Source organism: Pleurodeles waltl, chromosome 7, assembly GCF_031143425.1.
Source record: "Pleurodeles waltl isolate 20211129_DDA chromosome 7, aPleWal1.hap1.20221129, whole genome shotgun sequence".
Classification (NCBI taxonomy): Eukaryota; Metazoa; Chordata; class Amphibia; order Caudata; family Salamandridae; genus Pleurodeles; species Pleurodeles waltl.
Window position 1 is genome coordinate 544397772 of NC_090446.1, and position 16687 is coordinate 544414458.

At 47.5% G+C, this 16687-nt stretch overlaps 1 protein-coding gene across 2 annotated transcripts in view; it reads right to left on the reverse strand.

Annotated features, from left to right (window-relative positions):
* PFAS (phosphoribosylformylglycinamidine synthase) overlaps positions 1-16687 on the reverse strand; it is a 546904-nt gene that overhangs the window by 366879 nt on the left and 163338 nt on the right. For both annotated transcript variants that reach the window (XM_069244293.1, XM_069244295.1), the window contains one exon: positions 7287-7360. In XM_069244293.1, the coding sequence (XP_069100394.1) occupies positions 7287-7360 (74 nt within the window). The remainder of the gene's footprint in view (positions 1-7286; positions 7361-16687) is intronic.

The window sequence follows — 16687 nt, forward strand, 5'->3', positions numbered from 1 at the left end:
CTGAGGCATTGGGTTCCCTCCACCAGGAGCACCCGTAGTTGAGGGGGCCTGCGGGCAGAGGCTGCATCGGTGAGTCCACAGTGGGCAAGTCCAAGGTGGGATTTGTCCCTGGAGGGCTTGGAGACTATGCTGACACTCTTGGCTGACTTCAGCTCAGGCTAGGTGGCATGGGTTCAGTGGTGCTTTCTGGTGTCAAGTTTTTTGGGGTCTAAAGTCCTCTCATGTTTCTAGGGGTGCCTGCAAGATGCAGGAAAGCAGCTCTGCTGCTCCACTGAAGTTTCTGGGTCTTTGTTGAAGGCCGGCAGTCCTCCCAGGCTTTTGGAGGCACAGCAGCTTTCAGGACGAACAGCAGACAAGCTGACAGGACTGGGGGGAAGTCAGGTGATTCTTCCTTGGGCTTTGCTTTTGTGACTCTTCAGTGTCCTTCTTAGTAGGTCAGCAGGAATCTGAGTTTCTGGTGCCAGGAGCTCCCCTAAATACTGAATTTAGAGGCATTTTGAGGACTGTAGGGCAGTAGACAATGGGTTACTTACCCCTGGGACCACTATACACCCTATATGATCACTTCCTGTGGGAAACAGGTATAACCCCATCCCAGACTTCCTAAATTTGCCAACACCAAGATGGCAGATTTCTAAATGTTGTGTCTGTATCAGGCAGCACACCTTAGGGTGGGACAGACCTGAGGGGTGGACACCTCTCTGAATACTACATTTCCCACCTATCCAGGTGCTAAATGGGCCCTGGGGCAGGTGGGTTGGCATCTCTCCTTTGAGTGAAACCAGATCTCCATACCAAGGGCAGAGGGCTTCTTTGAAGACCTCTGCCTTGGAATGCAGACCTGCAGGTCATCCTGTTGGGTGGGGTGTGTTAACACCTCTCCCAGAGCAGGCTTTGTGTTTTACCAGCCGAGAGCATAGGCTCTCACCCTTAGGGGTCAGAATCATATCCGTTGGGGGCTTTGAGGTGCCCTCTGGATGTATGTATTAATAAATCCAACACTGGAATCAGTGATACCAAACATTCCTATTCTCAGTGAAACCATCATGTAACTAGGGAACTTAAAGTGACGTACTTAGACATAGTGAGCCATTTTTAAGAATTGACAAAGACATAGCAGGGGCATATCTGCACTTGCAGATATGTCCTCATACGTAATATAATGCACCCTGCCTTTGGGTTGTAAGACCTGCTGTAGGGGTGACTTAGATATATCTTGCATGCATTGTTTGGGGACATTGCACACAGGCTGCGTGCCATGTTGTGTTTTCACTTTTAGCTGCACCAAGACACGCAGCTTCCAATTGCAAAATGCATGTGCTAGGTGAGGGGTCCCCAAGGGTGGCACAACACATACTGCAGCCCTTGGGGACCCTATTTGATACCCATGCCTTCGGTATCAGCGACTTACGGGGGGGCAAAGGTATTGCCAAATGGGAAACAATTGTACAGTTTTAGGGAAAGATCAGGGACTGAGGACCTAGTTAGCAGGAACCCAGTGAACATTCAGTCTAAATTGCATCAAACACCATGAGAAAAAAAGGGCTCTTTCCTACAAGAGGACAGTTCACCTTGATAGGATCCTCTTATGTCTGCCCTCCCTTTCTTTGCCCTGGAGAAACCCACAAAGAACTCATCATCCAATCGATTTTCTATTGGGTCATGTCCATGGAGCCTCTCCTCCTCATCTGAGGGGGGAAAGACCCCCAAAGGAGCTGGCAGAATAGCTGACTGGCCAAAGTGGAAGGGAGTCACGACCTTCGGCAGGATGTCTAACCTGGTCCTCAATATCAGGTTGCCTAGAGAGAAGGAGGTGTACAGCGGTTGTACAAGTGCCTGTAGTTCACCCAAGAGAAATACTGACAATTCCAATGAGGAAGACTGTTTTCAGTATCAAGAGTTTTAAGACCAAGTTCAGAGGCATAAACCAACCATGTGGGTGTGAGGGATATTTTGTAAGGATATGTTGAATGCATCATTAGCATAATGAGGAGGCAGCAATCTGTTGTAGGAGGCTGGACTGGCTTGTAGTGAGTACCAAGGGGTACTTGCACCTTGCACCAGGCCCAGTTATCCCTTATTAGTGTATAGGGTGTCTAGCAGCATAGGCTGATAGATAATGGTAGCTTAGCAGAGCAGCTTAGGCTGAACTAGGAGACGTGTGAAGCTACTACAGTACCACAAGTGTCACTTGCACAATATCATAAGAAAACACAATACACAGTTATACTAAAAACAAAGGTACTTTATTTTTATGACAATATGCCAAAGTATCTGAGAGTGTACCCTCAGTGAGAGGATAGGAAATATACACAAGATATATGTACACAATAGCAAAAATATGCAGTATAGTCTTAGACAACAGTGCAAACAATGTATAGTTACAATAGGATGCAATGGGGACACATAGGGATAGGGGCAACACAAACCACATACTCCAAAAGTGGAATGCGAACCACGAATGGACCCCAAACCTATGTGACCTTGTAGAGGGTCGCTGGGACTATTAGAAAATAGTGAGAGTTAGAAAAATAACCCTCCCCAAGACCCTGAAAAGTGAGTGCAAAGTGCACTAAAGTTCCCCTAAGGACAAAGAAGTCGTGTTAGAGGAATAATGCAGGAAAGACATAAACCAACAAACAATGCAACAACGATGGATTTCCAATCTAGGGTACCTGTGGAACAAGGGGACCAAGTCCAAAAGTCACAAGCAAGTCGGAGATGGGCATATGCCCAGGAAATGCCAGCTGTGGGTGCAAAGAAGCTTCTACTGGACAGAAGAAGCTGAGGTTTCTGCAGGAACGAAAAGGGCTAGAGACTTCCCCTTTGGTGGACGGATCCCTCTCGCCGTGGAGAGTCGTGCAGAAGTGTTTTCCCGCCGAAAGAACGCCAACAAGCCTTGCTAGCTGCAAATCGTGCGGTTAGCGTTTTTGGTCGCTGCTGTGGCACAGGAGGGACCAGGAGGTCGCAAATTGGACCAGGAGGTAGAGGGGACGTCGAGCAAGACAAGGAGCCCTCTCAGTAGCAGGTAGCACCCGGAGAAGTGCCAGGAACAGGCACTACGAGGATGCGTGAAACGGTGCTCACCCGAAGTTACACAAAGGAGTCCCACGTCGCCGGAGACCAGCTTAGAAAGTCGTGCAATGCAGGTTAGAGTGCCGTGGACCCAGGCTTGGCTGTGCACAAAGGATTTCCGCCGGAAGTGCACAGGGGCCGGGGTAGCTGCAAAAGTCACGGTTCCCAGCAATGCAGTCTAGCGAGGTGAGGCAAGGACTTACCTCCACCAAACTTGGACTGAAGAGTCACTGGACTGTGGGAGTCACTTGGACAGAGTTGCTGGATTCGAGGGACCTCAATCATCGTGCTGAGAGGAGACCCAAGGGACCGGTAATGCAGCTTTTTGGTGCCTGCGGTTGCAGGGGGAAGATTCCGTCGACCCACGGGAGATTTCTTCGGAGCTTCTGGTGCAGAGAGGAGGCAGACTACCCCCACAGCATGCACAAGCAGGAAAACAGTCGAGAAGGCGGCAGGATCAGCGTTACAGAGTTGCAGTAGTCGTCTTTGCTACTATGTTGCAGGTTTGCAGGCTTCCAGCGCGGTCAGCAGTCGATTCCTTATCAGAAGGTGAAGAGAGAGATGCAGAGGAACTCGGATGAGCTCTTGCATTCGTTATCTAAAGTTTCCCCAGAGACAGAGACCCTAAATAGCCAGAAAAGAGGGTTTGGCTACCTAGGAGAGAGGATAGGCTAGCAACACCTGAAGGAGCCTATCACAAGGAGTCTCTGACGTCACCTGGTGGCACTGGCCACTCAGAGCAGTCCAGTGTGCCAGCAGCACCTCTGTTTCCAAGATGGCAGAGGTCTGGAGCACACTGGAGGAGCTCTGGACACCTCCCAGGGGAGGTGCAGGTCAGGGGAGTGGTCACTCCCCTTTCCTTTGTCCAGTTTCACGCCAGAGCAGGGCTAAGGGGTCCCCTGAACCGGTGTAGACTGGCTTATGCAGAATTGGGCACATCTGTGCCCAAGAAAGCATTTCCAGAGGCTGGGGGAGGCTACTCCTCCCCTGCCTTCACACCATTTTCCAAAGGGAGAGGGTGTAACACCCTCTCTCAGAGGAAGTCCTTTGTTCTGCCATCCTGGGACAAGCCTGGCTTGACCCCAGGGGGGGCAGAAACCTGTCTGAGGGGTTGGCAGCAGCAGCAGCTGCAGTGAAACCCCAGGAAAGGCAGTTTGGCAGTATCAGGGTCTGTGCTACAGACCACTGGGATCATGGGATTGTGCCAACTATGCCAGGATGGCATAGAGGGGGCAATTCCATGATCATAGACATGTTACATGGCCATATTCGGAGTTACCATTGTGAAGCTACATATAGGTAGTGACCTATATGTAGTGCACGCATGTAATGGTGTCCCCGCACTCACAAAGTCCGGGGAATTGGCCCTGAACAATGTGGGGGCACCTTGGCTAGTGCTAGGGTGCCCTCACACTAAGTAACTTTGCACCTAACCTTTACCAAGTGAGGGTTAGACATATAGGTGACTTATAAGTTACTTAAGTGCAGTGTAAAATGGCTGTGAAATAACATGGACGTTATTTCACTCAGGCTGCAGTGGCAGGCCTGTGTAAGAATTGTCAGAGCTCCCTATGGGTGGCAAAAGAAATGCTGCAGCCCATAGGGATCTCCTGGAACCCCAATACCCTGGGTACCTTAGTACCATATACAAGGGAATTATAAGGGTGTTCCAGTAAGCTAATGTAAATTGGTAAAATTGGTCACTAGCCTGTTAGTGACAATTTGGAAAGAAATGAGAGAGCATAACCACTGAGGTTCTGGTTAGCAGAGCCTCAGTGAGACAGTTAGGCACCACACAGGGAACACATACATATAGGCCACAAACTTATGAGCACTGGGGTCCTGACTAGCAGGGTTCCAGTGACACATAACAAACATACTGAAAACATAGGGTTTTCACTATGAGCACTGGGCCCTGGCTAGCAGGATTCCAGTGAGACAGTGAAAACACCCTGACATACACTCACAAACAGGCCAAAAGTGGGGGTAACAAGGCTAGAAAGAGGCTACTTTCTCACATCTGTCTCTTCCACTTCATTATCATCAGTATTCGGAGGGACGTTGGCTTTCTGTATTATGTCCAAATCAGAGCCAAGAAGAGCGTGAAGGCTCTGCTATTGCTGAAATCGAGTAGAAGTCTGACTGAAGAGCCCGCAGCTCCATTGGGCCCAAAGGACACGACAGAGGGATCCAGAATCACAAAATCTGCAATATGGACTCATTAGAGGCTATTTGCTGTGGGGTCAACAACAGCCCAGGAAACTCGGCTGCACTGGGAACAAATTCAAGATCAGTTCGGATCCAGGAGACATCAAGGGAAGTGTGATCTTTATCATTACACCTGTGTGCCTTCTTGCTAGACTTCAACTGAAGGAATGGGGTTGAGTCCTGCTTAGCCATATTATGCTTGTGCCTACATTACATGGGAAGTTTTTGCAGGAGCAGCTCATGATTTATCTCTGCTTAGTGCAGTCTAAGTGTGGTTTGAAACCTGTTACTTTCGATGGGGATATTGTTCCCCAGCACAGTGAGAACATTTGTTTTGGAATCATCAGAAGGCCACAGCTCTACTCCCAAGGGACACAGAAAGAAAAGAATTGCCATCAGCCTACAGGATTCTTGCTTATATGTGGCTCTGTTCCTTCACTTTCAGGACAGAAAAAGAGTCTCAACAGAGCCATACTACACCATTACTGGCAAACAGAAGCACTGCTGGAAGAATTCTCATGATTGCCTGGGGAACAGCCTAAAGGTGAGGAATTCGAGGCTAAAAGTATCCATCAGAAGGCATAGAATCATCCTTGTATGGGACGTTTGTACCATAGAAGAGTTTTGCCTTATGTTCTTGAAAGAGCTTCCCCTCTGGATCACTCGTATCAGGTTCTTTATACTTTAAAATGTTCATCCTCTAAATTTGTGTATCAAGTTCCATGAATCTTAATGCCTGTTAGCTCTACAACGTAAATTAATGTTGCCTTTTGTGTTGAGGGAGATTGCATTTGGCTTTGAAGTCATGAGCTGATGAGACTGAATTATCACTGGTTCTTCAGATCCAATGAGAAACGTTTTGCTGCAGAATGTTTTTGAATTAAATGGTTGGTGCTTAAGGTGCTTACTACGTTAATGCACTGTGTTGTATGTATCTACTTGAAAGCTGAGGAAAAAGTGGAAGTCTTCGAAGCCTGCAGCACCAAATACTGGATTCGGTCCATCGCTAATATTTGTCTGTGGTGAAGGCATTCACTTTTGGCATGACAATTCACCCATTCGAGTACAGTAGCAGCGGGGCTTCTGCCACTGATATAGGACTAACACACAGTGACGTGTTCTGAGGAATAATCAAGCTTCTGTATCCACAGGTTCTCCTGCTAAGTGCTTGACACTAATGTTCCCTAAACGCTGAGAAATGGGTGCTAAACAAAAATTCCTTGTAAGTGTGACTTTCATCCTTAGGCAATTCAATTGTAACTTTGAAATAGATAGTGAATGCAGTTCTGCTTAATATGATGCAATGGATGGCAGTGACAATGTAATCATGCTGGTCTTTCAGGGAAGGTTTAACAGTAACTTCAGCACAACTGTTGTGGCCATGTCCTTTTGAATCATAGAAAATAAACAAATCACAACATAACTGTCCCACCGACTGGTTACTAGTACATTCAGTCTAAGCCTTCAAAACGTTATTTGTAGCCCTGAAAATGTAACAATAAATATCAAATATGGTTATTTTCAAGTTCCATGGACGGCACAGGCTTGCCCAAGACATTACCACAAGACAGTTTTAAAAGAAAATGAAAAATGATTGTAAACTTTTTAATCTGATAAAGATAGTAAGATTATGCAAATGACATACAGCGGTTCAAGGTGTGAAATAAAGCAAAGGGACGATGTGAAGCTGCACCATGCTGTACTACAGGTGCTATACAGTAACATACATTTGTGAATGGCAATTTGCCAACATATTATGCAAATACAGTAATAGGAAATGTGTATAGCTATACTGTGTACTAATATGAAGGTTATTTCCTACAAAGGATAAGGCTACCATCCTGTAAAAACAAAAATATGAAGATATAGCATGCATCAATATCTAGTACTACCAAAGTATGAAGATAAACACAGGACATTCAGTGATGTATGGGTTCAATCAGTCTTTCCACCCCACCCGCACTATCTCCTCCATATCATAATAAGCTGAGCAAAGTTTTCACCTGGATCGAGGAGGCAGCTCCTCCCCCAACACCAATCCTATATACAGGTCCTCCAACTTTCACTACCGCCATTCCTGAAAGATATAAAAGAGAAAAGTCACATTAAATATGTAAACACTGTGGCAGAATCTATGAACCACTCACAGATGGACTAGGAAGCACAGATGGTGGGAAAGCACCCTCATAACATTCTCACAGCCCAGGAGTTGATCTGCAGTAACCGCTCACTCTAGACATTAGCAGTAACCAAGTAAAAGTTCCTGCAGGTTTTCCAGTTCTGGCCATTAATTTGAAATGCCACATGTTTCCAGCAGAATGCTTCCGTGCCCTTAATCAAAGTCACTCTTTTGTGCCCAGTAAAGGCCTAAATGCCTATATGCAGGATTCTCATCAAATCTGTTAGTTCTATATTTAGGGCATTATTCTAATAAAGAAGGTGCAAGCAATTTCGACTAAACTTCCATATGGCAAAGTAGAAAGCAATTTATTATAGATATAATAATTGATGGACTGGCCATTATCTAAACTCTATGCCCATAAAACCAGTTACTGTTATTAAAACATGCATTTTGGAGGCGTGCATGAAACACCAAGTAACACAAGCTTGTTGGATCTGTACTTGTCATCCCCAGTAGAAATATATAGAACCAGGAGCATCAGCAAATAGAGATATAAAGCATTCTGATGGCCCTTGGCACATCTCCCACAGCAGTGGAGGTCACTGAATGACAACTGCCCCAAATACAGGTTTACACCACTCTGGATCCAACTAAGGAGGTGTTAAAGTGACAGCAGCAGGCTTGGTTGCATTGGAAGACACAATGGTTTTAAGCACCCCTTACTCCATCGGTACACACCCCTTTCCTTATCCAGTATTTTGCTGTTACTACAGGAAAGCTGCGGAATGAGCTTATTTTGTGTTGTGGGTTATCTCCTGTGACTTAATGTAGAAATAGTAGAAGAAATGGTGAAATACCAAAATGCTGTATGTAGGAAACTAGGTTTCTTTGTAGATGCAAGCCACCCCACACTTTTTACCCCCTATAGAACTACTAGATGCCGACTTTCAACTCTGACAGTGCACTGATGCCTGTATATCATACCTCATGCAAGTGCTCTTTCCTTAAATCAAAGTATGGCTGATTGTTTCACAATTGGTACAGGACTTTAGCACCCCTGTAAATCCATAGTAAATGGTACCCCTGGTACCTAGGACATGGGTACTAAGGAGGGTCCCTAAGGACAGCAGTATATCTTATGCTACCCTAAGGAACCCACACCAAATTGCACACAGCCTTCCATCGCAGACTCAGTGTCAGGGTGCAGGCCCTGGGTAAAAACTCGACATGGCATACTCATTGTGTACCATGCCAAAGTCAATGCATGCATTACATGTAAGTCACCCCTACAACAGGCCTTGAGAGCCCTAAGGCAGGATGCATTATAATACAGGTGAGGGCATGGCTACATACACAGATATGCCCCTCTGGTGTCTGGTTCTATTACTGGATAATGCAAGGGAACAGGCAGCCATCTTAGAACATGTGCTTGACACTCGTCATTACGAGTGACCCAGCTACATAGAGATATTGGTATCAAACACCCCGTCCTAATAAATCAACACTGATGCCCGTATTGGATTTCTTATCATAAGCACCCACAGGGCAACTTAGAAGTGCCCCCTGAAAACCTACTGGTCCTCTAGTGTGCTGGCTGACTGGTATATACCCAGCCTGCCACCACAAACGAGTTGCTGACCTCCTGAAGGTGAAAGCACATTCTCTCTGATGTCATAAACAATGTCTGCTCTAGCAGGAGGTTTCATCACCTCCGCTAACAGGATGGCTAGTAGGTCAGCTACCTTTGATATGCGGCCCCAGCTTCCCCTAGACCTGGGAGATGCAACCCCCTGCCCTGAGGCCCATTTGGCACCAGGACAGGTGGGTAATCAGATAGTCAGGAGGCGTGTTGGACTTGCAGGCTGGACATACCCCTAGAGGGGGAAAACCTGGAGAATTAAAAACTCTGGGACAGGGTGATGCCCACTCCCCATAGAAAGTGGTTATCTGGGGAGGGGGGGGGACCACAAGAGTACGTATCCCATTGGCTACTACCCTTCACTACCCTTAATACCCCTAAATTGAGTATTCAGGGGACCACCTGATACCATGAAAGCAGATAAAGTCAGGACTAGACTACTGGGAACTGAGGAAGAGAGCAGGACTGAAGGGATCAAGAATTGAAGACCTGCACCCAAGATTGGCACAAAACCCTGCCAGGTTGCTTAGGCTTTGACAATCACTGGACCAACTTCACCAAGAGCTGTACACCCCTGGAAGACTGCCCAGCACCTCAACAACCGGGAAAGATCTCACTTGGAGTAGAGAAGCTACTCCCCTGCATTTGCAGGCATCACAAGCAGCTGTCTGGTCGACCATGTTGCTGACCATCAAGTCCACTGAGGAAACAAGCTAACAGGAAGAGGTCACTGAGGCTCTAGGAGGTCAGCCCAGTCTCCCCAGCGAGGTTGGAGACATTGACTCCTCCAGGAGCCCCACAGTAGCTATACCCTGGGTACTGAAGCAGTTGCAGCAACTAAGACTTGTTGTGTCCAGTCTGGGCACCAACTCTGAGGAAAACTGACCTGTACATTGTGGGACTTCAGGTACAGCGAGACCCACACTGAAAGTGGCCTAGGTGTCCTGTTTTAACCCTCTTCTTAAAAAACAAGATACAAAGGAGTCTCTCATTATGCTGGGTACACCCTAATAGTGTGCCCAGAGCCCTGCACATGGTAAGAACCATCTTGGATTAGGGCAGAGAATGATACTTTGCGATTGTTTTCTACCAAACCCACAGGATGTGAAGTGAAGTAAAGTGACAAGGGTTGCCCTGCGGGAACTGTTGCCTCATTGGTTAGTGAGTCCTACCCTCCCACAAACATGAAGATGACGTAAAAGTGGCATTCCTGGCACTCAATTCTCAGATCACTACTAGATTAAGAGAGAAGGGCTTCCCTGCTGCTCCCTCAAGCCAGCAAAGACGGGCTGCACCAAAGACTGGACTTCACCTGCTACATCCGAGGAACCTGCAAAAAGGACTGTGCCTATTGGGCCCACTTGTGGGAAAAATCTCCACTTGTACCAGGACAGAAGAAGTGATTCTGGTGGGCAGGTGGTACACCTTGGAGTAATATCTTTGGTGGTCTCTAACTGAAGTTAATGCTTAGAATGGTGGCTAGTGAAACTCCACGTTAGTCAATGTAACCACCAGCCTTGCTACACTGAAAACAGCAATTTGTCATTCAGCTGCTCGTCTAGATATAGAAATATAAATATTCCTCTATGACAGACGAGCTGTGACTACTGATATGCATTTTGAAAAGGTGAGAGGAGCTAACTTCCTACTAATGGGTGCTTCATACAACAAATGACAGGTATTTCCTGTGCATTCTGTAAATGGGAATGTGGAAATAACAAGTCTTGAAGGTCTATGGCACAAAGCCAGTCAACTTGTTTGAGGGGAGGGAGCTAATCTGTCTTTCCAGGAACTGCCAGGCCATGCCCCAGCTTCATAACAGCCTTTGTCACTCGGTGGCCAGGAACAAAGCCTGTACTGGGTTGAGGTGCTTCACACCTCCCCCTGCAGGAACTGTAACACCTGGCGGTGAGCCTCAAAGCCTCACCCCTTTTGTTACAGCGGCCCAGGGCATCGCAGCTAGTGGAGCTGTCCGCCCCTCCAGCCACTGCCCCCACTTTTGGCAGCAAGGCTGGAGGAGATAATGACAAAAAAAAGGAGTCACCCACCAGTCAGAACAGCCCCCAAGGTGTCCTGAGCTGAGGTGACCCCTGCCTTTAGAAATCCTCCATCTTAGTTTTGGAGGATTCCCCCAATTGGATTAGGGATGTGCCCCCCTCCCCACAGGGAGGAGGCACAAAGAGGGTGTGGCCACCCTCAAGGACAGTAGCCATTGGCTACTGCCCTGCCAGACCTAAACACACCCCTAAATGTAGTATTTAGGGCCACCCCAGAATCCAGGAAATCAGATTCCTGCAACCTGAAGAAACAAGAAGGACTGCTGACCTACAGGCCTGCAGAGAAGAAGGAAGACAACAACTGCTTTGACCCCCAGCCCTACTGGCCTGATTCGAAAACCTGCAACCAGCGACGCATCCGACAGGAACCAGCGACCTCTGAAGCCTTAGAGGCCTGCCATGCACTAAAGGACCAAGAAACTCCTGTGAGCAGCAGCCCTGTTTAAAACCAGCTACTTCTTTGCAACAAAGAAGCAACTTCCAAAGACTTCACGTTTGCCGCCGGAAGCGTGAGACTTCACACTCTGCACCCGACGCCCCCGGCTCGAGATCCAGAGAACAAACACCACAGGGAGGACTCCCTGGCGACTGCAAGCCCATGAGTAGCGTGAGACGACCCCCCTGACCCCCCACAGCGATACCTGCAGAGAGAATCCAGAGGCTCCGCCTGACCGCAACAAGGGACCTGACGCCTGGAACCAGCACTGCAATCGCAGCCCCCAGGACCTGAAGGGACCGAACCTCAGCGCAGGAGGGATCCCACAGGTGACCCTCTGCCTAGCCCAGGTGGTGGCAGCCCGAGAAGCCCCCCCTGTGCCTGCCTGCACCGCTTGAGTGACCCCCGGATCCCTCCACTGAATCCTATTCAAAACCAGACACCTGCTTTGCACAATGCACCCGGCTGCCCCTTTGCCACTGAGGGTGCGTTTTGTGTGCCTATTTGTACCCCCCCCCCCACAAGTGCTCTACAAAACCCCCCTGGTCTGCCCGAGGACACATTTACTTACCTGCTGGCAGACTGGAACCGGAGCACCCCTGTCCTCCATAGGCACCTATGTGTTTTGGGCACCTCTGACCTCTGCACCTGACCGGCCCTGAGCTGCTGGTGTGGTAACTTTGGGATTGCCTTGAACCCCCAATGGTGGGCTGCCTATGCCCCAAACTTGAGACTTGTAAGTGTTTTACTTACCTTCAAAACTTACCTTTACTTACCTCCCCCAGGAACTGTTGATGTTTGCACTGTATCCACTTTTAAAATAGCTTATTGCCATTTTTACAAAGACTGTATATGATCTTGCTTGTATTCAAAGTTCCTAACTTACCTGTGTGAAGTACCTTGCATTTTATGTGTTTACTTCAAATCTTGAACCTGTGGTTCTTAAAATAAACTAAGAAAATATATTTTTCCATATAAAATCCTATTGGCCTGGAGTAAGTCTGAGTGTGTGTTCCTCATTTATTGCATATGTGTGTACAACAAATGCTTAACACTACCCTCTGATAAGCCTACTGCTCGACCACACTACCACAAAACAGAGCATTAGAATTATCTAATTTTGACACTATCTTACCTCTAAGGGGAACCCTTAGGCTCTGTGCACACTATTTCTTACTTTGAAATAGTATATACAGTGCCAACTTCCTATACTTAGGCAACTACATTGCTGGAGTTAACTCAAGCCTCAAGTTTTTTTGGTGTTGGTTAAAATGTCTACGTCAAGAAATGCTTTTTTAGCAGTGCAATCAAGGATCACTGCGATGTTGAATGTAGAGCTTATCTTGATGACAAGTGGGTCATTGCCTCATGTCAAAAATGCTTTTCGATCAATGGGGAAACAGCCATGTGCCCCAACCTTGATGAGTTAAAGGAGTGGTGTAGGTAATGTAGTCAGGGTATCAACATTGAGCACTTCGACAGAAAGCACATCAGTTCAGATGCTACTTTTGGGGAAGCCTTGGTTTTAAATGGTGAATGGGTGCTTTGGTGGTTAGAACGGTGTCGATGTCTCCTCTCATTTTTTTCAACTTTTCAGTCTCTGGATTGCTCCAAGTGAGATCTTTCCAGCAGAACTGGAATGTTCCATGGAGGACTTTTCTGTTCTTTTCTTTTACCTAGTCCTCAGGTCTTCAAGCTCGCCTTCCAGCTTTGTTCCTGCTTCATCCGTGAGGATCTTTTGTGACATCTGGCAAAATTCACACTCCTCTAGGGAATGAGTCAGGCGTACCACTCACACTTTCTGCAGATCGAATCATAAAGGTTGTGTAGCGGAGCACTCAATGTTATCAAAACCAGCCATGCCAGTAGCAACAGAATTTCAAAGATAAAACATAAGTTTCTATAAATTATACAAAAAAAAAAAAAAAGAGACAAAGTTGTAAGTTGTCCTAATCTTTGTGTACTGGTCATATGGATTTTTACTTCTTCATGAGAGGTTATTCCAATCAATAGCAGTCAATGTTTACAAATAACTCATAATAGTAGATGTCTTCAGCTTAATGCTGTTGAATGTCTGCTTAATACACACTTTGGCAAGAGGTATGTGTAAGGAAATGCCTCCTTGGCATGGTTGCCCCCTGACTTTTTGCCTTTGCTGATGCTATGTTTACAATTGAAAGTGTGCTGAGGCCTGCTAACCAGGCCCCAGCACCAGTGTTCTTTCCCTAACCTGTACTTTTGTATCCACAATTGGCAGACCCTGGCATCCAGATAAGTCCCTTGTAACTGGTGCTTCTAGTACCAAGGGCCCTGATGCCAAGGAAGGTCTCTAAGGGCTGCAGCATGTCTTATGCCACCCTGGAGACCTCTCACTCAGCACAGACACCCTGCTTGCCAGCTTGTGTGTGCTAGTGAGGACAAAACGAGTAAGTCGACATGGCACTCCCCTCATGGTGCCATGCCAGCCTCTCACTGCCTATGCAGTATAGGTAAGACACCCCTCTAGCAGGCCTTACAGCCCTAAGGCAGGGTGCACTATACCATAGGTGAGGGTACCAGTGCATGAGCATGGTACCCCTACAGTGTCTAAACAAAACCTTAGACATTGTAAGTGTATATGGTCTGGGAGTTTGTCAAACACGAACTCCACAGCACCATAATGGCTACACTGAAAACTGGGAAGTTTGGTATCAAACTTCTCAGCACAATAAATGCACACTGATGCCAGTGTACATTTTATTGTAAAATACACCCCAGAGGGCACCTTAGAGGTGCCCCCTGAAACTTAACCGACTATCTGTGTAGGCTGACTAGTTTTAGCAGCCTGCCACAAACCGAGACATGTTGCTGGCCCCATGGGGAGAGTGCCTTTGTCACTCTGAGGCCAGTAACAAAGCCTGCACTGGGTGGAGATGCTAACACCTCCCCCAGGCAGGAATTGTCACACCTGGCGGTGAGCCTCAAAGGCTCACCTCCTTTGTGCCAACCCAGCAGGACACTCCAGCTAGTGGAGTTGCCCGCCCCCTCCGGCCAGGCCCCACTTTTGGCGGCAAGGCCGGAGAAAATAATGAGAAAAACAAGGAGGAGTCACTGGCCAGTCAGGACAGCCCCTAAGGTGTCCTGAGCTGAAGTGACTCTAACTTTTAGAAATCCTCCATCTTGCAGATGGAGGATTCCCCCAATAGGGTTAGGATTGTGACCCCCTCCCCTTGGGAGGAGGCACCAAGAGGGTGTACCCACCCTCAGGGCTAGTAGCCATTGGCTACTAACCCCCCAGACCTAAACACGCCCTTAAATTTAGTATTTAAGGGCTACCCTGAACCCTAGAAAATTAGATTCCTGCAACTACAAGAAGAAGGACTGCCTAGCTGAAAAACCCCTGCAGAGGAAGACCAGAAGACGACAACTGCCTTGGCTCCAGAAACTCACCGGCCTGTCTCCTGCCTTCCAAAGATCCTGCTCCAGCGACGCCTTCCAAAGGGACCAGCGACCTCGACATCCTCTGAGGACTGCCCCTGCTTCGAAAAGACAAGAAACTCCCGAGGACAGCGGACCTGCTCCAAGAAAAGCTGCAACTTTGTTTCCAGCAGCTTTAAAGAACCCTGCAAGCTCCCCGCAAGAAGCGTGAGACTTGCAACACTGCACCCGGCGACCCCGACTCGGCTGGTGGAGAACCGACACCTCAGGAGGGACCCCAGGACTACTCTGATACTGTGAGTACCAAAACCTGTCCCCCCTGAGCCCCCACAGCGCCGCCTGCAGAGGGAATCCCGAGGCTTCCCCTGACCGCGACTCTTTGAATCCAAAGTCCCGACACCTGGGAGAGACCCTGCACCCGCAGCCCCCAGGACCTGAAGGACCGGACTTTCACTGGAGAAGTGACCCCCAGGAGTCCCTCTCCCTTGCCCAAGTGGAGGTTTCCCCGAGGAACCCCCCCCTTGCCTGCCTGCAGCGCTGAAGAGATCCCGAGATCTCTCATAGACTAACATTGCGAACCCAACGCTTGTTTCTACACTGCACCCGGCCGCCCCCGCGCCGCTGAGGGTTAAATTTCTGTGTGGGCTTGTGTCCCCCCCGGTGCCCTACAAAACCCCCCTGGTCTGCCCTCCGAAGACGCGGGTACTTACCTGCAAGCAGACCGGAACCGGGGCACCCCCTTCTCTCCATTCTAGCCTATGTGTTTTGGGCACCACTTTGAACTCTGCACCTGACCGGCCCTGAGCTGCTGGTGTGGTGACTTTGGGGTTGCTCGGAACCCCCAACGGTGGGCTACCTTGGACCAAGAACTAAGCCCTGTAAGTGTCTTACTTACCTGGTTAACCTAACAAATACTTACCTCCCCTAGGAACTGTGAAAATTGCACTAAGTGTCCACTTTTAAAACAGCTATTTGTGAATAACTTGAAAAGTATACATGCAATTTTGATGATTTGAAGTTCCTAAAGTACTTACCTGCAATACCTTTCGAATGAGATATTACATGTAGAATTTGAACCTGTGGTTCTTAAAATAAACTAAGAAAAGATATTTTTCTATACAAAAACCTATTGGCTGGATTTGTCTCTGAGTGTGTGTACCTCATTTATTGTCTATGTGTATGTACAACAAATGCTTAACACTACTCCTTGGATAAGCCTACTGCTCGACCACACTACCACAAAATAGAGCATTAGTATTATCTCTTTTTGCCACTATCTTACCTCTAAGGGGAACCCTTGGACTCTGTGCATGCTATTCCTTACTTTGAAATAGCACATACAGAGCCAACTTCCTACATTGGTGGATCAGCGGTGGGGTACAAGACTTTGCATTTGCTGGACTACTCAGCCAATACCTGATCACACGACAAATTCCAAAATTGTCATTAGAAATTCATTTTTGCAATTTAAAATTTTTCTAAATTCTTAAAAGTCCTGCTAGGGCCTTGTGTGTTAAGTCCCTGTTTAGCATTGTCTTTTAGAGTTTAAAAGTTTGTTAAAAGTTTGAAATTAGATTCTAGAAACAGTTTTAGATTCTTTAAAAAGTATTCCAACTCTTAGCAGAATAATGTCTGATACAGAGATGCAGGTGGTGGAACTCGACACCACACCTTACCTCCATCTTAAGATGAGGGAGCTAAGGTCTCTCTGTAATATAAAGAAAATAACCATT